The following is a 22,746-nucleotide window of genomic DNA, read 5'->3' as shown; positions in this document are numbered from 1 at the left end:
ATGTATGTGAAGTACTGGATACATGTGTGTCGAAGTACTGGATAGATGGAAGACATACTAGGAGTGTGTAGTAGCAAGTAGGCGTAGTAGGCGTAGTATGTAGTAGTATGTGATGTGAAGGCACTATAGTCCTTACAGGCTGCACGGGCGGCGGGCCAATGACGCGCTGCACCCGCATGGCCAGCGTGCTTGGTCTGTCCATGGCACCATCCACTCGCATCCACTCGCATCCACTCGCACCCGCACCCGCCGGACGGTCGAATCACGGCGAGGGCTGGTTATTTTGGTGTCGACGGGCACAATGCGCTGGGGGGGAGGGGGGTTCAGTGGCTGAGCACGTTTGGCACCTCCGACCAACCAAGCACCCGCCAGCCGCCCGCCGCCGCCAGCACCGAGCGAGCCAGCCAGCCCAGCCAGACCAGGCAGAGAGACCAGCCAGCGAGGGATGCAGCGACCCAGCCCAGCGACCAGCACCCCCAGCCAGCACCCACCACAGCTCTTACCCTACCCTACTAGCACCCTCCCACCACCCGCCAGGCTCCTTCATTCCCCGTCCGCCTCTCGCTTCGTGCCCTTTTTTGCCTGCTTCTACTGCGCCGTTGCGCTGAACACTCTCGTTTCCACAAACTCGTCGTCCGTAGATATAGCGCCTATCCACTATTGCCGCCCTGCCCCCCCTCTCTCCCCCCGTCGCTTAGTCGTCATTGTCGCTCGCTACTTCGTCTGCCATCGGCCCCCCGTCGTCTGGTGCAGCCCGCGCATCCGTGCCCGCTCTACGCACATCCTGCCTATCCTGCCTATCCTGCCTATCGCCTGAGTCCCACGACTGCTGCTACGGCTACTACTACTACCACCAACACTACTACGACTACTACGACTATCGCTGCTATTACTACTATCACCACCACCACCACGACTACTACTACTACTACTACTACCGCCGTCACTACTACTGCTACCACCACCACCAACATCGCCAACACCACCACCACCACCTCCTCCTCCTCCTTCCCTCACTGCGACGCCCCATCCCGCCCGCTCGCGCTGCATTGTCGCTGGACGCGGCAACATGGATCCCAGCGGCGCCGTTTCGACGACCGTACCTCCCGCGCCGAAGCAGCCCGGCAGCGATGTCAAGCCCCGCCTCACCAAAGATCAGCACGACATCCTCGAGCAGCACTTCCTCGCCCAACACAAGCCCAGCACCAATGTCAAGAAGGAATTCGCTACCCGCCTTGGCGTCCCTCTCGACAAGATCAATGCGAGTAGCCCCGTCACCTCCTCCACGCCCTCCCCCCCAGCCTTGCTAACATGTCTGCAGAACTGGTTCCAGAACCGCCGCGCAAAGGTCAAGCAGGACCGCAAGAAGCTCATGAACCAATACAACATGACCATGAACCTGCCCTTTGCCCACCAGCGCGCACCTGTCATGCCCAATCACTACCCCCATCCCCAGGACCAGCAAAATCCCCACATGCTCATGCAGCCAGACTTTTATTCCACAGCAGACATCAGTCCTGCAACCATACCCGTCCAGATTGGCGAAGGTCCCTCGGCTCTCGACCTGAACCCCCACATGTCGCAGCAGCACCAGCAACCCCAACAACCACCCCAGCAGCACCAGCATCAGCACCAGCACCAACCACAACAGCAGCCCCAGCAACAACAGCAATACGACATGTTCCGTTGCATGCCAGAGGTTGATCGCGCACCAGCCTATCGTCCCAACGACCTCATGAACTCAATCATGGCTGCCACCAACGGTGCCTACATGCATGAGAGCGGCCTGCCTGCCGATGTTCAACAGTCCGACTTTACCTTTGATACCTCCGGTCTGTCCAGTGCCTACTCCAGTGACCTTGCCTTTACCGTGTCTGCTCCCATGTCTGGCGACCTAGCGCCCTCGCACCCCGAGTTTGATAACTTTGCCGACTTCCAGGTCGACTACTCCGCACTGACGGCTACTGATACCAGCAACTCGAGCGCGCCAGAAGCTCAACAAAGCACAGGGTCCATCTCATCAGGCGCTTCCCCCTATAACGGCACCCAGTCTTCAGCCACCACACAGTCTCCAAATGGACCCACCCCCCCTTCCATTGCCTCGTTGAATTCCGTCTACACTGGCTGGACGGAGGACCCCAACCAACTGGCGCAACCCAAACACGCCGAGGAACCAGAGGACCAGTTCGCGCCCTACAACCTTGGCCAGGCATCCGCCTCGGAGCAGACGCTTCCTTTCTGGCCTCAGGATGGCTCCAACCAAATGTTTGCGCAGCACGGTCTCTACCAACAGCTAAACTCGTCTTCACATGCTATTATGACCACGCCAGAGCACGCGCGGAGGCTCAGTGCTGCGCCTTCTGATCTCGACATCCCCATGCACTTTCGTGAAGATGCTTTTGGTCGCAGAAATTCCTCCACAAGCAACCTCGCCACTAACATGGATGCGATACACATCAGGAATACCACCCCAGATGAGTTCTCGCTTCCCGACCAGTCGTCGAGTATCGCTGCAAGGCGGCAGAAGCGTCCAATCAACCTCAGCTCGACGGCAATGCGGAGTGCCTCGTACTCTGCCCCCATGCCCTCACCAGGAGGCAACAACGACAAGGTCATTCGTAGGATTCGCTCAACAGGTATTGGAAATGCTGGAGGTCGTATACAAAAGTCACAGCCCGGCTCAGCACAGCGCTCTCCCATGGCCATGAGCTTCTCCGAGGCCGCAGCATCACCAAAGTTCGCGCGAACTTTCTCCACCTCGAGCAACACTACCATAGGCCAAGGCGGCAGTCTGGCACCCCCAACTCCGCTGACTCCACAGGATTTTGGCAATTACTGGGGCGGTGCAGCGGTAATCAGGCCACATTCGGCCATGCCTGATCACAACAGTCCAGAGAGCATGCACACGAATTGGTCGTCGGATCAGGCTGGAAACGTCATTGCCAAGACCACCTCGCCGCCTTCATCCTCCATGGACCTGCAATCTCGCTTCGTCAACGACGCGCTTTATCGCGACACACCACCGCAATCAGCACCAGCGACTCAGCAACATTTTCACAGGACACCATATGCGCAGCCGCCCCAAACACGAGCAGGCTTTCGTTCCACTACTGATCTTACCATTCAACAACCCAAGCCCTCGCATTTCAGGAGACCTTCGTTACCCGACTCTACGCAAAACCAACCCGACGACGGCAGTCTACAATATATGCCTGGTGGGAACATGAACTATGAAGACTTTTCACTGAGCGGTATTCATCACAATGTCCCTTTTGCGCCTCAAGTCTCTGCCATGCCAGATTTTTTAGTACATCAGTATAACCCACCTCAAGGCACTAATCCTGCCCAAGGGAATTTTATGCGACGGCCGAATGAACCTCAACCTAAAAGCTACATCTTTGCCAACCAAGGACCGGGAGATTTCGGGGCACAATAACCAAAAAATGCATGATTTCGCATTGAGCGCGTAACGTCTCTCTCTGTCATCCGCCGCGTCTCGAAAATACATTCTCATTATACCCAAACTATTTTGCTCAGTCTTGTTTTATTTTCATCACACACATCCATCTCTATCTCTCCGAATCTCTCTCAAGGCATGAGCTTTTTCAGGCTCCTCTCTCTCTCTATCTCCTGTGACATAATCTAATACGCCACCTCGTCTTTGATGTTTTTTTTTCTCGGCTGTAACGAGTCTGGAGTTGTTTTCTAGGCGTTTTGTTGGAACATATGGAAGGGAGTTAAAAGCGTCGTCTCTTTTTTGTCGCATTTAGCAATTTGGGCGAAATCTCTCCGTTGGAACCATTTTTTGTTGTTTGTCTGTGTCTCAATGTATATTTCCTCTCTATTTTCCTGTTTTTCTCTTATCTCTCTATCTCTATCATTGTTGTGTCGTTTCTGGATAGAGCTTTTGGGTTTTTAGCTCGGCTCATTAATCACGTGTGTGTGTATGTGGAAGCAGTTAGCATATACGTCTGACCAAGGTCAGAAACATATGAGGTATTGGAAATAATGAATCACAATTGGATAAGATTATTCTGAGAGTGTTTTTGCTTTTGCTTTTTTTCTTGAGCCCACCCCAACCGTTTTCTTACCTATTCTCGTTCTCGTTCCCTTGTTGCTCTCGTTCCTGCGTTTGGTTTACCTCATAATCCCGTCCGCATGCATGTTTGCCGAGACGACCAAAAAAAAGAGAGAATGGGATAAGCAATGAGTGTAAGCACTTGCCCCTGCATACACTCCACAGTGTTCACTGCTAGTAAGATTGGGAATGATCGTGTCACAACATCCACATCAACATGCACATCCCCCTTGTTCCTTGTTCCTTGTTTTAAAACGAAAAGAATACGCGGCACTCAGTACGAGATTTCAACTCGTTCGAGCAGCCCCCCCCCTTATCCACTCCTTCCTTGAGAGGTTACGGATTTCCACGTGTATCATCACTCTGTCATGCTCTTTCCTCCAAATTTCCCTCATTTCCTTCTTCCAAGCACTCTTCTTCTTTTTTTTTCTGCAGCTACAAGACTACGCACCTCCGCCCGCACATGCACATGCATCCGTGCGTATGCGTATGTGTACTCTACCATGCGGAACGCAAAAGGCAAGTACATGTGCGGAAGAAGTAAATTGTAAATCGCGAAAGAAAAGCAGAGAAGAAGAGGGAAGAAGGAAAGATGGGGGTGATTTGGTGAGAAGTTGCATTAGGGATACGCTGACACGCTACGAGTGATATGAAAAGAAAAATAAAAATAAAAAGTAAAAAAACATGGAGATTTAGCGACAAGGTACTCTAGGTTACGGGACGTTGACACCAAAAAAAAACATGCATAGAAAAAAAAAGGGGGGGGGACGGGGGATGGGGATGGGGGAAAAGAGAAAGCCGATGTTGCTTTTTTATTCCCATATTTTACCTTTCTGCGCCTCTGCGCCATGCGCACTTGGTGGGTCACACCAACTTGCGCATCCAACACGTACGTACGCACGCACGCACCACGTACAGCTCAACATCGGCACATCCTCTCATCCTCCACCAAACACTACAAACCACTTCAAAGCCGGATATACCCCCATTTTTTCTCCTCGTGAATCATGCGTCAAGGGGGAAAAAAAAGTCGTCTGGGCGTGAGTGAAAGCCGATATGGACTTACCTTTCTACATATGTACATACCACCCATTCATCTCATTACTCGACCATAAGTTACCTGTTCGTAAGCGGTCTAGCTCCTAAGATACGAAATTAGCTGTGTGGAAAGAAGGAAGTGTAGGAAAACAAAGGATGGGTTTGCATCGGAGGATTATGCCGGGCTAGATTGGGAAGGGGGGGAGGAGAGGAAGGTTTTTTGTTGAATGGAGGGTGTTGGTCTGGCGGGTCGTGCCGGCGATGGGAGGGAAAGGCTGTAGTAATGTTTTTTTTGGGAGGGGGGCTTTTTTTTCCTTTGGGAGGTAAGGTGCTCAACAGAGATTTTGTTGATGGGGATGCGGAATGAGCATCGGAATGGGGGGGGGGCGTGCAGGTTGCTGGGATTGGTGATGGAAATGTGTTTTGTGTGTGATAACTTGGCAAACAACGTCATGGCTGTTGTTAATGTTTGACAAGTGGGAGGATCAGATTAGGGGTAGTATGTACTTATGTAGGTAGGATGATGTTGTGCTTGTAAGCGTGCGATTTTTGGAAGAGAAGGTTGGGCTGATACTAACTGTATATTTTTCTGCAGGTAGATGTAGGTTTCGAGATGATTTTTATCGTGGACTCGAAAATGGTAAGCCAGGTACATGGGGGTTTCTGGTTATCATACTTGGTTCAAGTGTAGGTATGTTTTCGCTATGCAGTGAGACCTCATACTTGGTTTGCAACCTCTATTGGAGCAATACTATCTTTCATACCCAAATGAGAAAATAATATATTGGCTTGCAATTAAAATCAGTTTCTGTAGCATTATTACTAAATAGCTGCCTTTGCTCAATTTTGCCGGGCTAGTCCACAGACCATTTACTTCCAACACCTGATACTTACATCCCTACCGTAACCTCCGGTTTTCCATTAACCTCTTTGTTCTTTGCTGACAAAAACAACCATTTGCTCCTAGTATAAGAGTATTCTTTTACAGTCAGTTTATAAGTAAGCTCAGTATCACCGAATAGCGATAAAAATCCTCAAATTCAACATGCCATCTCCTTCACCACTACGATATGTCTGCTACATGTATTTCTTAAAAATAAAATTCTTTCACATACGACCATCGGAAGCTGGCAGCAGGAATCCCCGTCAGATCATTCGTACTTAAGCAGTTTACCGGCGGACTAGTAGTCAGGTGGGTGACCACTGGCGAATCCCCGCTATTGTATGTTTTTTTTTGCAGTCCGATAGAATACGATTTTTTGCATGATAGGAGATGTGGCTGGAATGACACGCACGTTATCGAATACAAGTGTGAGAAGTAAGTAGTGTCATTGTTGCTGTATTGGAGGTTATACAGCGACACTTGTTCAGGTCGCAAGAGTTGTGCCACAGTGTTGGACCTTTGGCAAACCCGGATTAAAAAGACATAACCCAGTTTAGATTATTATTTTTTCATAGCATATAAAGGTAGGCCGTACACTTAATCCACGTGCTATGCAGTGCGTACCAGGCCGTTGGAATGCCCTACTATTTTCTTACAACGGACCACCATTTGGAAAAGCGCATGATACTCATATCATAGCCCTTCCACCAGCAATAGGCCCAAGAGACAGCCCAGGTGGATCCCAAGATGACCGCGAGACCAACAAGATTCGAGTTCTTCCAGGACCATGGCTCTTGCTCCTGCAGCAGAGCAATGTGTTAGCCATGAAACCAGATCGAGAGCGTGATCAAAGTCGTACCTGAATGCCTCTACCAACAAGGTGCTTTTCAACATCGCTAGACTGCGTGACAGCCTTGATAGAGTTGATGACAAGATTAAAATCGCCCTCTTGGGAGCCGAAGAAACTGTTTCGCCCATCAGCAAAAAGGACAGGAAACAGGCCACAGAACAAGTCGCAGAAAACACAAAGGCCTACCTCCTAATCATAATACTAAACCGTTTCACACTCTCCGTATCCAAAGGCTTAGTATCATTCTGCTCTCTTCCCCGATACGTCGCCTTCATCGCATGCCATGGCACAAAAATCCCCATCCCACTCTTTGAATCAAAATCATACTCAAAGTTAATCGACGACTGCTCGCGCCCATCCGCCATAGGCGGCAAAAGCTTATCCTTGAGCGTCAGCGTATACTTTTTGCCATCGAGCTCGCCGATATCCAGGAAAATGCCATCATAGGCCGACAAATCCCAGGCTCGGGTCTCGCCCGTGGTGCGCTGGCTGGCGAATCCCGCACCGCCGAGCGCTTTTGTGTCAAGGGTGCCGTGGAAACGTGCAGTAGAGCCGCTGATGCTGAGATGGGATTGCGAAGCCCCGCCGCGAACGCGGTCGTCGCTTGCTGTCCAGTCTGATGCGTTCCAACCTCTTTTTTGATGGTAAGAAAAAGTTTATGTCAGCATGGGAGGGTTGTTCAATGTAGTTATATACGATGATGTCATTTGGGAGGTGGTGTATACATACTCGCATCCACCGAAAAGAGTGAGTTCTTTTTGTTTTTCCATTGTGAAGTTGATTGTTTTGATGGGAAGGAGATTTCAGGTGCAAAGGAAGGATCAATGAGTGGATACGGTAATAAAGATGATCGGTCGGTCCTACTGACGTACTTAGTACCTACCGCTACTTAATGCCGAGCCCGGTCTGTGCTGGTAAATAAGCAACCGGAATTACTATCATGTCCAAACATCATTCCTCGCCCCGGACTTGTTTTGCCGTGTTCATCAATTTTGAGTTGTGTGTGCGATCGCACTTTGTTCAGACATAATGGATTTCAGGAGTATGGAGCGCATGGATGCTACGGATGAGTCCATCTTACGCGACCCGTATCGACCATTCTACAACATCTTTGGGAGTAAACCCATCTTAGTTAAACAGTGCTTCTTCCCCATATTTCCTTTCGTATCCGGACTTTGTGTTCTGATTAGTGCGGTAGGAGTAATAATTATGACCGAACGGCTTTCAAAGAACCACCGTGGTTGGGCGGTGTACTACTGTTCGATAACGTCACCTCGGATGCGCGGGATCATGCCGCCAACGAGAGAAGTGGGTTTCCCATCAATGTCTGTGTCGAAAACGAGCCAGAATGGTTAACAGATCCGATAGCATTTCTTGCGTGGCTCAAACTAAGCGTGTACATGGCTATCGTGTCGGTGGCCATTGTGCTGTCGTTCCATCTCAAGTTACAACCAACACCACTTGGTTAGCACACGACTATCTTCATCTGAAAATCCCCACTAACACGCGCTACAGAGCTACGCTTTGCGTTACCATTGGGTATTGTCTTCTGGATCTTGTCCTTGGCATGTATGGCTGCGGGGCTGGCTAATTACATCAATACCATCTCACGATACAGTCGGCGCCGGGCACTGGTGCAAACAGGATGGAAGACGCAGGTTATATTCACAGTGGTATCGTGTGCTATTATTGGAACATGTGTGCTGTTTCTCTCTACAAACGCAGAGAAGTAGGATTTCTTTACATGTTCGCATGAGATGTAACGGTTGACTCTCAATACAGGCCATAGGTGCTCTCATAAATCGCATGCTTTTGCTGAATTCTCCCCTGGCGGAATGTCGTAGCTTTATCCACTCTCCCTAGTAACTCATCACAGCCTCATATCCTATTTAGTCGGCATCGAGAATCGCCCAGGTCTGGTCGTCAAGAGTGGTGTATATCAGACCACCTGCCAACAGATCCTCTCCCGCCTTTGCTACGTCTGCGGCGTCGATGCCGAGCTTGGAGGCAATTTCATACTGATTCACGCCCTCGTTCGACTGTTCAACTTCTCTCAAAAAGTTGAAGACCCTCTTCGCAGCTTGAGAGTAGCCTGCAAGTTCGGCCCCGCCATATCCGCCCTCTATCGCTTGTTGTTTTCCTGCTTCATTGGTTGTGGCGCCGCCGGCCTGGCCAGGAGGACCGCGCGTAAAGTAGAGATGGATGGCCGTTGCTTCGAGCAAGTGGTAGGAGATTTCGTTCATGTCCTCAATTGGGCGGATGATTGTCGCTCCGACTGATTTGCGGTCATTGAAGCTCTTTAGCTTGCCCCATGCCCTGCAGTATGCGCCTTCGACGAGCTTAGCCTTGGCGAGGCTGCTGTGATCTACTGTCTCGGGATTGACCCATTGCTTGACCTCTATGCTACCGGTGCCGTCATCGAGACGATATGTGGTGTTTGTGGTCTGGTTAGATATGTTGCGTATTTGGCCGACGAGTGTGAGCTGACTACAAGTTAGCGGAAGCATACATATCAAACGGGGGGCTGTTATGTACCTGGCTGATCACTGTGCCGTCAATTTTGAAGGTGTCGTTGCTTCCTGCCTCTCCTTGCGCGTCTATAATCTGCTTGATGGTAACAGGGCGTATTGAGTCCTGGATCTGATTTTGCCGGCCACCGGGACTCTGCGTACTGCCGCCCTCTCCTGGTATGAAGCCGCCTCCGCCACCACCGCCGCCAGCGCCATAGGACGTGTACGAGGTTTCGTAGTTGTTGTAATCTGAAGTGGTTAGCCTGAATTCTTAGCAACATTGGAACATACAGGACCTACTCATCCTGCTGACTGAAGTTGAGAGACGCCGTGTGCAGCAAACCTACTCAAGGCAAAACGCGTCGGACGCGCCTGCCTCATCGCGGGGCACGTGAGCGCTATTCCAACAGTATCCCTGCCGCCAAGATTTCGGAAGGTCCGTGCTCGAAATTTTCCCAAGAGCGACTCTACGCGCGACTTTCTAACATCAAGCAGAGCAAAAGTTTGCCTCCGTCGTCCCGGAACCCTACAGTCGAGCAGCCAAATATGGCCCCCCGCGCGAGCTCGCCGGCGCTCTCCGAAACCGAGTTCGACATTTTCGATGCCCTAGCTGGCGGTGATGACATTCAGCAAGAGACAGACCTGAACGCAGATCTCGGCTTGGATCTTGACGTTGGCAGTGACGATGGATCCGATGATGAGGCTTTCATCGCCGCGAAACAGGCTGCTTCAAATCGTAAAGCCTCGAACGTAGGCAAGTCGGTCAAGAAGGGTGGAGGTTTCCAAGCCATGGGCCTAAATGCGGCGCTTCTAAAAGCTATCACACAAAAGGGCTTCAAGGTCCCGACTCCGATTCAGCGCAAGGCAGTGCCGCTTATGCTTCAGGGCGAGGATGTGGTGGGAATGGCCAGAACCGGTTCTGGAAAGACGGCCGCTTTCGTCATACCTATGATCCAGAAGCTCAAGGCGCATTCCGCAAAAGTGGGCGCGCGAGGAATTATCATGTCGCCCTCTCGCGAACTTGCGTTGCAAACACTTAGGGTAGTCAAGGAGCTGGGTCGTGGTACCGATTTACGAACTATCTTGCTCGTTGGTGGTGACAGTCTTGAAGAACGTACGTATACATGGTCACTGAGCCATTGTGATGCATACTAATAATCCCGCAGAATTTAGCTCCATGACCACAAACCCCGACATCATCATTGCTACTCCGGGACGTTTCTTGCATCTCAAGGTTGAGATGGGCCTCGACCTCTCCTCGGTCAAGTACATTGTTTTCGACGAAGCCGATCGGTTGTTCGAAATGGGTTTTGCTGCCCAACTTTCGGAAATTCTTTACGCCCTCCCCGCCTCGAGGCAGACACTCTTGTTCAGTGCCACACTGCCAAAGTCACTCGTGGAGTTTGCCCGAGCAGGCTTACAAGAGCCCAAGTTAATACGTCTGGATGCGGAAAGTAAGATCTCGCCAGATCTCAAGAGTGCTTACTTTACCATCAAGTCGGGCGATCGAGATGGAGCTCTGCTGTACCTTCTGGATAGCGTCATCAAAGTCCCCGTAGGTGAGACTGATGCCGCAAAGAAGGCCCGAGAAGAGAGCGAGAAGCCCGGCAAGAAGCGGAAGCGTAGTGAAGGCTTCGTCAAAGACCTTCCCGTTGCAGAGTCTACCATCATCTTTGCTGCAACGAAACACAGGGTAGAGTATCTGGCTAACCTTCTTCGAAATCTGGGATATGCTATATCGTATGGTGAGTGAGATGATGTATTCTATTCTGATTTATACTAATATTCTACAGTGTACGGTAATCTCGATCAAACTGCTCGAAAAGAGCAAATCCAAGACTTCCGAACTGGATTGACCCGCATCCTTATTGTCACAGATGTTGCTGCGCGTGGTGTTGATATGCCTCACATCAACCATGTCATAAACTATGACTTTCCGTCGCAACCCAAGATTTTTGTCCATCGAGTCGGACGAACAGCACGTGCGGGAAGAAAAGGTTGGGCATACAGTCTATGCAGACATGTCGACCTACCCTACCTTATAGATCTGCAGCTCTTTCTCGGCAAGCGCCTGCTTTTGGGGCGGTCGAGTGACGAGCCTAATTATGCAGATGATTTTGTTGTTGGGAGCCTGTCGCCGTGGCAGGTAGAAAGCTCCGTGGAGCAAGTCAACAGACAACTCAGCGAGGACGAGGACTTGGCGCTTTTACTGAGTGTTGCTGAAAAGGGTGAGCGGCAGTACCAGCGCACACGCAACCAGGCAAGCGCACAGAGCGTGGTACGCGCCAAAGAACTAGCAGCGTCTCCTAATTTTGCTGAAACGCACATGCTTTTTAGCAATGACGCACACACCGCTCAAAGAGAGAAAGAAGATATGCTTGCGAGGATCCAGTCATTCCGTCCTGCGGAAACGGTGTTTGAAATTGGGAAACGCGGCATCCATAGCGAAACAGCTGAGATTATGCGCAAAAGAAGGGAGCAGGTTGAGCGTCAGAAAGCTAAACAGGCGGCTAACAAAAAAGGTGAAGATGAGCTGGACACTATTCATGCTTCTTCAAGAGAAGTAAATGACGAAGATATGTCCTCGGAGGATGAAGTGGAGGTTACAGAGGGTGTCTATGATTCTGACTCTGATGAGCTTGAAGTGTCAGTGTCACAGCCGGCCTCGAAAAAGTCTAAGCAAGACAGCTGGAAGAATGACGACTACTTCATGTCGTATACTCCCAAGGAGAATCTGGCCGAAGAAAAGGCATATGGAGTCAGCGGTGGAGATGCTGGCAACACCAACTTTGTGTCTGCAGCAAGAGCTGCAGAGATGTCGCTGGTCAACGACGAGATCCAAGGTTTTGCAGACGCCGTCAAGTCCAAGATGCGGTGGGACAAAAAGTCGAAGAAGTATGTCAACCGCACCAACGACGACGACGGGTCCAAAGGAGCCAAGATGATCCGCGGGGAAAGTGGACAAAAAATTGCGGCGAGTTTCCGAAGCGGTCGTTTTGATGACTGGCGCAAAGCAAACAAGGTCAAGATGCCGAGGGTGGGCGAGATGGAATCCGCCAACCGCCCAGCGGCATCTTTCAACAACGCACCTCGGTACAAGCACAAATCGGAAAAGGCACCGAAGCAAGCTGACCGATACCGCGACGATTATCATGTGCAGAAGAAGCGGGTGGCTGAAGCACAGGAGAAGCGCATTGGTGCCTTCAAGGACGGAAAGGGCAAGAGTGAGCTTCGGGATGTGGATACAGTGCGCAAAAACCGCAAAATACAGGAGAACCGGCGAGCAAAGAATGCGCGGCCGTCGAAAAAGCGGAAACACTGAGGTGGTTGAATCAATACACGGGCCTTATGCCTGGACGCATGAATCGACAATGATGAGGGTTGAGTTGGCACGTGTCAGTGATGCTGCTGTGTAACATGATGATGATCCACCATGGTTGCGGGCCGAGGTGCACAGTGTCGGATGTGATTTGTCGGCCGGCCCTCTGGCGAGGCAAAACAAAGAAGGTGGCTGCACCATTGGCCAGAGGGGCTAATTGTGCGAGAAAGGACCGTTGTAATGGGCAAGGTCAGGTCATGGTTGCTTTTATTTGCAGAGGCTGTCGTTGCTTTGCTGTGCCACCTGGGTGCGGATTGGCGAAACTTAATCGGGTACTGGAACAAAATTGTGGGTGAGCACCATGCCCCTCTCGGCCAGAGCGCATTGGACTCAATAGTGGCTTTTTCTATCTGCGCACATCGCAGTGGTCGACGAGAAATAAAGGTTGCAAAAACAAGTCGTGGCTCGATTGGCAGCGACCTGGACCCCCTTGAGTACTTTTGTGTTTGGGTTTTGGGGTGCTAAGTTTGTGACTGCAGGCCATTAGGACGCAAACGGACGATATCTACTACGTGTGGTATGTATGCATGTATTCATGTAGGTCTACTCCATACTCTACAGGGTAAGGGCTATAGTGCAAAACATCCGCTAGACAAATGACAGTGACAGGCGCCTGCACCATAGCATGTGCTCCGCGCCTAGGGTCAAGGCTTGCCTGCAAGCTCACCACCCTCAATAAGGTCCGAAGCAGGGACAGGGCTCCCAGGGGAGGGAGGGCCGCGTCCACATCGGGCTATGCAGGCACGTCATCCCACCATCGAGGAGATTTCTTTGAGCCGACATATTTCTTCTCCACTCAACGAAACTCAAGGGTGCACACCACCATTCCTTATTCTGGGTAAATGCCGCCAGGCCTCAATAGCCTTAGAATCCTCCTGCACCTGCGCTGCGGCAGCTCACCCGACGTTCTTCCAGAAGCCGCCACATTTGTTATTGCTGATGCTGCAACTGTTGCTACTACTGCTACTACTACTCTACCACTGCTACTGCTGCTACTACTACTACTACTAGTACTGCTGCTACTGCTGCTACTGCTGCCATTGCTTTTTGTCTTCTCCTTTGGTTGCGAGCAAGTGCTACTGCCGGCTGACTGCACTTACACGCTGTGTGGGTGGCCTGAGAGCCGTGGCTTCGGCCTCGGGGTTTTGTAACTACGCGATGCCGACCAACAATACTCCTACGCCTCCCCGTACTTCAACGGCTTTTTGATATTCGACATGCCCCCAATCCGTCGGCCAATTTCGCAGCAATACGCTTGACGCTTTTCAATCAAAACTAAACACCCGCACCAGACGTCGGCACGCAGGTCAACGGCTGCGGCGTGGTTCTCTTACGGCGGCGCAGTCTAGACTGCCGCTCTAGTCGGGTGGCTGCAAGCGTAGTCACATTCCATATCTCGGTAAACGGCTGCTTGGTTGTTGATATAGCATATTACCGGAAATTTCTCGCTCCGCTGCGGGCCTGACGAGTCGACTCGAAGGGGGTCAGTAGCGGATGTCTGCAGGGTTTGCCTGTCATACACACGCATTGTAAGGAGCTGGCTGCAGGGCGCCTTGGGGGCAAACCATGAGCCGCACATGCTGTGTGAGCATGTCTAACTACACATGCTCATATCCTTACACTAGACCCACGCGACCATCAACTTTGAGAATAGTATACACATTACACAACATATTGACGCACCGAGGTCAGCACTGGACCAACTCGGCCCGCACCCAGTCGCAAATCGACAGTGGTCCCGCGCCCAGGTGCAAGGGAGGGCGAGGCTGCAAGGGCCCCCAGGAGGGAACGGACAGCATGGCTGGCGAGGGCCCCTGGCAGAGGCTACTTTGGCACAACGTGTCCTGAGCACCGGTTCGTAGATCCCGCCCGCAACTCTGTCGCAATATTTGGGGCGTCGCCATGCGGTTGACGCCAACCTGTCACAATACTGAGCTCGTAGGAACACGAGATGGGGCATGGCAAGGCCGGCAGAGGGCCGTATACGCATTGCAAGGCAAATAGTTCCAACAGCGAAACGTGTAGACGGGGCTCTTAACAGTCATCATCACCGCACAAACACGGCGGCTGGGCCCGCCACCGCAGGACGAGCAGTCCCGGGACATTGGACAGGCCGTTATGCGGATGCCATAGCTCCGGCGAATGGTACTCAGAAGTGAAAGCAATCTATATAGGCGACATAGGGCCTGCTCCCAACGACACCACTTTCGCTATCTAAGATTATTTTTGGATCTCAGTCATGGTCGAACAAGGCTAAATAGACGGCCTAGCTTCAGGGTCACTGCGTTGGTTTCTTGGGATAGGTGTTATATTTTCCGCGGGTGGGGGGCGCCACCACCAATCACACGCTTGGCGGAGGTTGCCATGTTTTATCCCCAAAACAAGCATGCGCTTTTCGGCCGTAAAAAAAAACACCCTAGTCGAGTGATGGTGCCATCCCCTTCCCCCGACGAGCGAGGAGGAAACGCTCCTGCAGACCTGACTCATACTCCCTGCGTTTTGGATCTCGGCTCATTCCGTTAAGAGCAGGGTAAAGATGTGCAGAGGGGGGGAGGGGGCTTGCTTTGCCCTTGTTCAAGCGAGTACATGTGCCGTGCCCTACCACTGCAGGTTGTGTTGGGGTAGGGACAAGGGCAATCCGGAATTTGTCATGGCGACAGTTTATGATGGATGCTGTAAGTAAAGTGTGTGCAAGTACATATGTTGGTCGTTCATGGATAAGCTCATCCAGGGATAGTGCCACGGTATAGATCCCAGCCACGGCACCGATCTTCACAGCTCTCGGCTCAGCTAACCGCAGCTCCGTGTCGAGGTCGAGTCCCACGGGTCAACAAGTCTATCCACCCATCCACTGTGGACTGCAGCGCGGAATCTTTGCCCTGCCGCAGTCGCCGTTCTACCTTCTGAATGCGTCGCCGCGGTTGACAAGCGAGGTGGCCGCTAATGCTCCTGCTGCCATTCCTTTTGTCCTTCTCTCTCTGTGGCATCGGCAGCAGCGAAGCGCTCTGTCTTGTGTTTCTCATTCCCGTCGAGAAAAAAAACACGAGGTCATCACATGCCAAGGAGGCCTCTCATCTGCAATGTTTCTCGTGCCCTCGACCTAGGCGTCGGCCCCGCATCATCAATGCTGCCACTACTGCGCACACGCCAGCACGACAAGCCATGCTGCCCGTAATGCCGTCTCTCCTGGCTCGGGCAGTTTGCAGGCAGATCTTCGACCGGGCGCCAACTTTCGATCGATTCACCCACCGGAGTTTTTTTGTGTGCCCAGTGCCATGCCCATGCAACACGAAGCCTATAATGGAACATATGATATGCCTGTACCGCATTTTGCCCATGGCACTATGTGTCGCTTCATAAGAGCATTGGACGCCACCCCTAGCGCGTGATTCTGGGGTGGTTGGGACTGAGGACTGTTCAGTGTTAGATTTTGCAGGCTGCATTAGAGGGTCGCCTGAAGCGTGAATGAGTCCGTTGTTTGACGTCTTATGCACCCGTCACTGGCCAAGTGCACACAACATTCCACACATGGCCACCCCAATGCCCAGCTGTGCAGAAGCTTTTCTGGCACCAAGTACGAGGGGCAGATAGATATGTCCTCGGATGCAGCTTACCGTTGCTCGCGCGTGCTGTCCCAGAGCACACTGCATCTGCCAGATCTATCACCCGCACCATATACATAAGCTTACAGCGCCGGCGCCATGCAGCTAGGTGGGCATGGCGTGTCGCATGACAAAGCTACGTGCCCCACAAGATGCGACAAGAGTTCAGACTTGCCGCAGGAAGGGACGTCGCCGTGGGCTGAGAACCTAATGACGAACGGATTGCTTTTGCGGGCAAGTCGGACCTCGCTCGACGTGACGACGGAAATTTCCATACAAAAAGGCGTCGCCCTGCCTCAGCCATATCCGCACGAAGACGTCGATCGCAGCAGTGGTCGTGTTTCCAACCTGTATGGGCCGTGATAGAGTTGACGCCAAGCATGTTGCGTCATCATCCTCAGAGCATACTAATGATTGCTATCGCAACATGTACTTTGACATCGTACGTCCCACTGCTAGGGACCCTGAGCAAGCTTTCCCCGGCAATCAATGCATAGTAGCCGCCGCGAGGCGAGGACTTCCGCTGCGACCGTCGGTCGGTGCGAAGAGGCGAGCGAGGCGATCCATGTGGTGGTTGGTCTGAAGGGGTCCTGACGCGCGACTGACAGCGACAAGCGTCGCCATAGCAGTAGTGCACCACAGCCGCGGGCCTGTCATCGAGAGCCACAAATGTCCTCCATGGAGCTTGCGCTCGCAATGCTAACCCCATGGCTCCTGAAACCCCGTGATCGTCTGGCTGAAATGACTTGCATCCTTTGCCGTTCCTAATGCTTGTCTGGGCCGAACGTTTTCGGTCTCTGGATATGCCTAATCGAGCCAGCAAAGGCAATTACTGGGTCACACATAAGCGCACGCCGCGCATCAAGGGCCCCCCTCGACCTGTGCCATGCTTCAACTGAAAGTTTGCCTGGGCGGCCGCAAAACAATGGTGCAATGGCGTGTAGAAGCGCGAGCCATATCCCGTTAGCACACCCCGGCTCTCAGACGGTGCGGAAAGCAGGGGGATCGAGCGGCCTCTGACAAGGCTCCCCAACCCGCTTTGCCCATGCACCCACTACCAACTAATGGCCGTGCATAGGTGCTTCCGCGGGTGCATCGGCCGTCTGGGACACCCAGCCTAGCAAAAATGTCGAAGAACCATCAGCCGAACGAGGGAAGCATGTCGTCGTCCCCGAGACGCATCATCCCCTGCTCCCGTTGCCCGGAACTCAGCGTGGCCCCCGTCTCTTGGGAAGCCCCTCATGCACGACTTGACAGGGATTGGCAAAGATCTGTTAGCAAGAATTCCCCATAACTGATTGTGGTTATTACTGGGGAATTTCCGTCGAGTGGGCAGACGACTGCTCTGATATTTTTACGATTCGCCATCCCAAATCCCCCATTGGCTCCACACTGAGTCAAAACCATCGCCTCCCCTCTCCTCTTCCTCATCCCATTACCCTGTTAGCTTCAGTAGACCTAACACCAACACTGGCCCCGCCGTCTCTTGCTTCCCTACGACTATCTACCCCAACTACTACTCTGTGCCTGTTCAGGCCTACACGACACTGCTGTCACAAAAGGTAATTTCAAGAGCCCGCTTGTTCTTCCTAATTCTATTGCCTTGATCTTTTGTTGCCGGCTGGCTTACGGCATGCCGCCTGTTCGGCATCGAGGGCCGTACGTACGTACCCAGTTGTACATTCGCCACTTGTTTAGCCTTACGTAGTTGATCCCTACCCTCCATCATCATCTTCACCTCCTTTCATCTTCTGCATCAACTTACCTTCTCTACCATCTAGACTGTCTCCGACTTCCTGGTCAACTTTACCGTGCCTTTGCTTCTTCCTTGGGTAGCAAAACTGAAGCGCGGTATCCAAACCTGCGCGGTTTTCTGGCCCACCTGTACCTCCACACACCGTTGAGCTCCCGCTGCTGACGCGGCGTTTGAGCGCATAGCGGTAAAACTATGCAGAGCCTGGTTCTACCCGGTCCGAACTCACTCCTTTCTACGCCATTTGGGCGGCCGGCGGAAGCTGAAGACAGCCTGTCCAAATTTCGGGCGAAATTCAGCCCTCACAGGTCTGCGCATCAGGATTACCCATCCCCGCCCATGTCAGAACCTCAATCCCCAGCTCGTCGACCAGCACAGTCTGTTGAATCAGCGCGCCTCTCTTATTCCCAGCCTATAGGATCGTCTCAACGACAGGATAGCTTTGTTCAACCTCCTGCGCCACCCTCAATATACGATCCACGTTCATCAATGGCAACACACGTACTTCCTCCGCAGCGACCACTATACCCTGGGGAATCCCAGTCCAGGGGCCAGGCTCTCTCTTACCAACCTGGACGTCCACTCCAACATCAACCTTATGGACAATCTATTCCTCAACCCTATGGATATGGCTACCAAACCAACTCTTTGCCACCTTATGCTGGAATGCAACACCAAGGACCTATGGTTCAGCCAACTGCGATGATTGCACCCCCACCAGCGAGGCCATCTAAGCCAGCCAGAAGAACCAAAGCACATGTGGCGTCAGCCTGTGTCAACTGCAAGAAGGCACATCTCAGTTGTGATGTTCAGCGTCCTTGTGGTCGCTGTGTGGCTTCTGGTAAACAGGTTAGTTACCCTTGTAAAGTCATTAGACCTGTAAGCCTGTTCCTGACGATGCTAATTTTGGGAAATAGGAGACATGCAAGGATGTACAACACAAGAAGAGAGGGCGGCCGCGACTCAGGGACGACAGAGAATTTGCAAGAATGGAAGAAGGTAGACCGAACAGTCAACTGTTGGGTGCTCCACCTTCAGAAACTCTTGTTCATCATTCGACATATCCAGGGTCTCTTCTACCCCGAGCCCCTGATTCCCAGCGCATGTTTGGGGGCGCTGCGCACCAGCGAGATCTCCCAAACGCCAGCCTTCCCTTACCGGTATCTGCGACGAGAGACGCAACCGGCGGACCACTACCTCTCCCCTATAGCACGGGAGCAAGCCTGGCATACCACAAGCTTCCAGTTGCATACCTGAGCTTGGACCTGATGATACAAAAAACAAATCATGCCTTTGCGGAATTGGTATCCTTTTTGGGAGACATCCAGGGTAAGCATCTTGGCGATCTGCTGGAGCCCAGGCAAAACGAAAGTCTCCAGCGATTGCGTAACGAACTACGCGATGAGCGCGATGAACGTGAGCCGGCATACATGGCACCCATAACTCCTGTGGGGCAGGATCCCATGCGATCAATAATGGACGCTGTAGCAGATCAAGACATTGACCACTTCACCCAGGGCTTCACCAACAGGCCAATCTACCTCAGCTTCCGCGCCTCAGGTGCAGAGCCATATCAGTCACTTCAAGTCCAAATCCGGCTTGCGAAGACCACACTATACTTTGTGACGCTGGTTGTGATATCACCACCAAGGCTCGCAGCCCCAAACCTACTCACTCAGCAGCTTGCTCCCCCCACACCAAACAACGCACCCCAGACAACATCTGCGTTAAACAACGCACCAGTATCATACCTCACGCCGCACCAGTCCCGTCGACCATCTTCAACCAGCTCCGGGCCAAGCTCACCGTACTACAATCTCTCAGCTGTCCGAACGTCCTTGCCTATGATAAGCCCCGGCTCCTACAGTAGCAGTCCATCTTATGGCTACTCACCCACCGCAGGCACAGGCGCAGACACTGGATACTTGTCCACCTACCAGCTTCCCGTCCAACCCAGCACAAATACATACCCCTCGCCCTACGGATCCACCACTCGACCGCCCACGTCGTCTTCACAGCAACCCTTCCGCGAACTGAACCGTCCTGTACGTCTCGAGGGCCTACACCTTCCGCCCATTCGAACGGCACCCTCGCCCCTCGGCTCACCACTGCACATTGAAGCAATGAGTACGAGTGCTACAGCAACAGCAGAACACGAGCGTGCTAGACCATTGGAGTCGCTGGCGAGTGGTGCCGAGCAGCGGAGGCTTGAGTCTCCTGAGACGGTGAAGCGGAGGCGATTGGATATTCAACAGATGCTGGAATAAGAAAAGAAGAGTTAGGGAAGCACTCACAAGGACATGGAGGGTTGATTTACCTGCTGGTCGGGTATCCTTCTCCTTTGAATTGTCTCGTTACGTCTGTGTTACAGAAAACAGTGGAACGCATGCACATGATGGAAACGGGGAATGATTCAACTCGTTGGGATGTTTTTTTTCTTCTACTTCACTTCAGGTTCTGTTCTTCTTTTCCTTGCCTTTTTTGCATTTTGGAAAATCAGTACGATCTTGCATGATTCCGGCGTCTTTCTTCACATGCTTCTTGCCTCGGCATTTTTTTCTCTGCTGTTCTCTTTACCTCTCGCTTTTCCTTAGTTGTCACCATGTCCTTTGTTGAGCTTGCAACAAACCATTCTACCTTAAAGATACCATGAATTCCTATTTTTTCTCTCCTCCTACTTCTCATCTTACTTCTCTTCTTCATCCCCCTAAGTTCCGGTCAGCCCCGGGGGGCCAATTTCAACCAAAAACGAAACTATTATTCAAGCATTTCACTTATTCACACCGTTGTGTGGATACAATACGAGGGGCGCGTTTGCCACGAACATCGTACGAATGAGGCGGACTGCTAGGCTCTTTTTATTTCGCGACTAAAGGAGGCTAAGAAAGGAGGATATACCCTTTTTTTTACCATTTTCTCTCCTGATTTTTCTCTCGCTATGATGGGAATTTAAGGTTTATGGAGAAATGTCATACAGATGTAGAGCTAGCTACATGAATACTTGGATTGCATATTTTAACGAAAACTTCATTGACATACACCGATAACCCACACATTTACTAAACACACACTAATCCGCTGTCCTTCCCCTTTTACATCACTGATTCCATCTCGCTCACGCTTCGATTAGCCAAATCCGTCTGGAATTTAGACAAGCTTTCACCGCCCACACCGCCGCCGGATAAACCAAACGGGCAAAAGGAACAAGACAAAAAAACAGCACTTATCCTTTCTCCGTGCCCCCGTTCAAGACAAAAAAATTTGATGACCTGACGTCCGACATATGCATGCCCTAACCTGCGCTTGGCTCCCTTAGCTCAAACCTTGAAACAGGTGTTCAAAACTCTAAACGGGATCGGCGGGACATGACGAACGCAACTTGGGGGGATGTGGGTAATTGCGCTACTGCTACGGAGGGCACTCGCCGACCTACTAAGAACAGCGGAGGGGAGTCCGTGAGTTTTGGTCTGACTGGCAATTAGGGATGTGATTGGGCTAGGCTATGCTTAGGCTGGGCGTTGCGTTGGTGTATGTATGTAGGAAGGTAGGGTTCGGAGATACATATTGAGTGTGTGGCTACTTGGTATTACTAGTTATGTATGTATTGTATGCAGGGACGTAAGTAAAGGGGGGGGAAGTAAACTAAGTATGTTGGGTATCGAGAAGAGACATGACTAGCTTGGGTGCTTGGAGGGAGCGCAGAATACACGGCGGATACTTTTTTTTGAGATAGTGGCCATGTGTGTTTTCTGGCTTTCTTCCGGCAAATGGTAAGGTATGGTGAAGAAATCCCAGATCTATGGTAAGGAGGCGATAAGCTTAACCTAAGGCCTTGACCTTCTTTTTCTTCTTCTTTACACCACCATCGGCAGAAGCATCTGGTTTCTTGCCCTGCTGAAAGTCGCGCCAGCTATTGATTCTTGTGTCCCGTGTCTTCTCCCACGCCTCGTCTTGCTCTCTCTTGCGCTTGCGCTCCTTGGCTTCTTCCTCCTCTTTGCGCTGTGCCCTGCCCTCCTCGCGCATCGCTGCCTTCATCTGCCTCTGCTTCCTTAGTTCATTCTCTCGTATAACCCAGATAGTTTTCTGCCGCCACTCCTTGGCAAACTCTTCACTACGTGTTTCCTCGTCGTCGGCTGTGAGCTTCTTCTCGCGCATGAGTAGCATGCGCGCATCGGCAATGTTTTCGTCGAGCTCCGCGCGCAGCTTCTCGTCGAGCAGCACCGTCTGGGCTTTCTTGAGGCGATCGAAGGCGTCGGGGGCGAGCTCGTTCTTGGTCTTGTCCGGATGGATGAGGAGGGACTTTGCGCGATAGACTTTTTTGATGTCGGATTCGGGGACACCGGGTTGGAGGTCTAGGACAGCGTAGGCATCGAGGCTGAAGACGCTGCGGATGCGATCAATCTCTGCGTCCTTGTCGAGCTCCTTGCCGATGCCTGCCAGCTCAGCATCGATGTCCGCCATGTTGACGTGAGATAGCTTGCACGTAGAATGTAGAGATTTCAGACACCGTCAGTCCGTCAGAGTAAGTGTTAGTGAGGGTATCAAGTGTAGGCGCGATTATTGGCGCTATGCTTGGTCTTCCTTGGGAGAAAGATGAAAGGTGAAGGTGAGTGTCGCAGCTATGATGGCCAGCCACAGCAATCCCCGCGGCGA

General features: G+C 51.9%; 8 protein-coding genes across 8 annotated transcripts; 4 read left to right on the top strand and 4 right to left on the bottom strand.

The window, feature by feature from the left end:
- The first annotated feature begins 839 nt into the window (after positions 1–839).
- COCSADRAFT_233623 (uncharacterized protein) lies at positions 840–3,495 on the top strand. Its single transcript, XM_007704741.1, has 2 exons — positions 840–1,261; positions 1,322–3,495. Exons 1-2 carry the CDS (start codon positions 1,070–1,072, stop codon positions 3,434–3,436), a joined length of 2,307 nt encoding a protein of 768 aa, XP_007702931.1. The 5' UTR covers positions 840–1,069; the 3' UTR covers positions 3,437–3,495.
- Positions 3,496–6,481: 2,986 nt separating this feature from the next.
- COCSADRAFT_123486 (uncharacterized protein) lies at positions 6,482–7,812 on the bottom strand. The gene is made up of 4 exons (XM_007704740.1): positions 7,579–7,812; positions 7,036–7,482; positions 6,859–6,964; positions 6,482–6,799 (listed from the first exon to the last, which is right to left on the bottom strand). Exons 1-4 carry the CDS (start codon positions 7,617–7,619, stop codon positions 6,644–6,646), a joined length of 750 nt encoding a protein of 249 aa, XP_007702930.1. The 5' UTR covers positions 7,620–7,812; the 3' UTR covers positions 6,482–6,643.
- A 66-nt stretch (positions 7,813–7,878) lies between these two features.
- Positions 7,879–8,582, top strand: COCSADRAFT_173953 (uncharacterized protein; the record flags this gene model as incomplete). Its single annotated transcript, XM_007704739.1, has 4 exons — positions 7,879–7,988; positions 8,048–8,157; positions 8,218–8,313; positions 8,365–8,582. The coding sequence occupies 4 exons, from the start codon at positions 7,879–7,881 to the stop codon at positions 8,580–8,582; spliced, it is 534 nt and encodes a 177-aa protein (XP_007702929.1).
- Positions 8,583–8,589: 7 nt separating this feature from the next.
- COCSADRAFT_233570 (uncharacterized protein) lies at positions 8,590–9,713 on the bottom strand. Its single transcript, XM_007704738.1, has 3 exons — positions 9,660–9,713; positions 9,385–9,608; positions 8,590–9,332 (listed from the first exon to the last, which is right to left on the bottom strand). The coding sequence occupies exons 1-3, from the start codon at positions 9,661–9,663 to the stop codon at positions 8,739–8,741; spliced, it is 822 nt and encodes a 273-aa protein (XP_007702928.1). The 5' UTR covers positions 9,664–9,713; the 3' UTR covers positions 8,590–8,738.
- A 143-nt stretch (positions 9,714–9,856) lies between these two features.
- On the top strand, positions 9,857–13,030 carry COCSADRAFT_148565 (uncharacterized protein). The gene is made up of 3 exons (XM_007704737.1): positions 9,857–10,473; positions 10,526–11,104; positions 11,153–13,030. Exons 1-3 carry the CDS (start codon positions 9,906–9,908, stop codon positions 12,679–12,681), a joined length of 2,676 nt encoding a protein of 891 aa, XP_007702927.1. The 5' UTR covers positions 9,857–9,905; the 3' UTR covers positions 12,682–13,030.
- Positions 13,031–14,316: 1,286 nt separating this feature from the next.
- Positions 14,317–15,035, bottom strand: COCSADRAFT_233556 (uncharacterized protein). The gene has a single exon (XM_007704736.1). The coding sequence runs from the start codon at positions 14,726–14,728 to the stop codon at positions 14,360–14,362; it is 369 nt and encodes a 122-aa protein (XP_007702926.1). The 5' UTR covers positions 14,729–15,035; the 3' UTR covers positions 14,317–14,359.
- A 3,253-nt stretch (positions 15,036–18,288) lies between these two features.
- Positions 18,289–20,360, top strand: COCSADRAFT_173949 (uncharacterized protein; the record flags this gene model as incomplete). Its single annotated transcript, XM_007704735.1, has 2 exons — positions 18,289–18,942; positions 19,011–20,360. 2 exons carry the CDS (start codon positions 18,289–18,291, stop codon positions 20,358–20,360), a joined length of 2,004 nt encoding a protein of 667 aa, XP_007702925.1.
- A 1,281-nt stretch (positions 20,361–21,641) lies between these two features.
- COCSADRAFT_39328 (uncharacterized protein) lies at positions 21,642–22,686 on the bottom strand. Its single transcript, XM_007704437.1, has one exon. The coding sequence runs from the start codon at positions 22,552–22,554 to the stop codon at positions 21,913–21,915; it is 642 nt and encodes a 213-aa protein (XP_007702627.1). The 5' UTR covers positions 22,555–22,686; the 3' UTR covers positions 21,642–21,912.
- Positions 22,687–22,746: the final 60 nt, after the last annotated feature.

This window comes from Bipolaris sorokiniana (genome assembly GCF_000338995.1).
Source record: "Bipolaris sorokiniana ND90Pr unplaced genomic scaffold COCSAscaffold_12, whole genome shotgun sequence".
In the NCBI taxonomy this organism is placed as follows: domain Eukaryota; kingdom Fungi; phylum Ascomycota; class Dothideomycetes; order Pleosporales; family Pleosporaceae; genus Bipolaris; species Bipolaris sorokiniana.
Note: the sequence above shows the minus strand (reverse complement) of the source record. Positions and strands in the feature narration are given on the sequence as shown.

Excerpts from the sequence above, each read along its gene's own strand:
- COCSADRAFT_123486 (XM_007704740.1), bottom strand. The coding sequence starts at position 7,619 with ATGGAAAAACAAAAAGAACTCACTCTTTTCGGTGGATGCGA. Across the intron at positions 6,965-7,035 it reads TTTAGTATTATGATTAGGAG|TTTCTTCGGCTCCCAAGAGG; the intron begins GTAGGCCTTTGT and ends TGGGCGAAACAG. Across the intron at positions 6,800-6,858 it reads TTGTTGGTAGAGGCATTCAG|GAGCAAGAGCCATGGTCCTG; the intron begins GTACGACTTTGA and ends GCTCTGCTGCAG.
- COCSADRAFT_233556 (XM_007704736.1), bottom strand. The coding sequence starts at position 14,728 with ATGCGTATACGGCCCTCTGCCGGCCTTGCCATGCCCCATCTCGTGTTC.
- COCSADRAFT_148565 (XM_007704737.1), top strand. The coding sequence starts at position 9,906 with ATGGCCCCCCGCGCGAGCTCGCCGGCGCTCTCCGAAACCGAGTTCGAC. Across the intron at positions 10,474-10,525 it reads TGGTGACAGTCTTGAAGAAC|AATTTAGCTCCATGACCACA; the intron begins GTACGTATACAT and ends ATAATCCCGCAG. Across the intron at positions 11,105-11,152 it reads GGGATATGCTATATCGTATG|TGTACGGTAATCTCGATCAA; the intron begins GTGAGTGAGATG and ends AATATTCTACAG.
- COCSADRAFT_233623 (XM_007704741.1), top strand. The coding sequence starts at position 1,070 with ATGGATCCCAGCGGCGCCGTTTCGACGACCGTACCTCCCGCGCCGAAG. Across the intron at positions 1,262-1,321 it reads TCCCTCTCGACAAGATCAAT|AACTGGTTCCAGAACCGCCG; the intron begins GCGAGTAGCCCC and ends ACATGTCTGCAG.
- COCSADRAFT_39328 (XM_007704437.1), bottom strand. The coding sequence starts at position 22,554 with ATGGCGGACATCGATGCTGAGCTGGCAGGCATCGGCAAGGAGCTCGAC.
- COCSADRAFT_233570 (XM_007704738.1), bottom strand. Across the intron at positions 9,333-9,384 it reads ACGGCACAGTGATCAGCCAG|CTCACACTCGTCGGCCAAAT; the intron begins GTACATAACAGC and ends ACTTGTAGTCAG.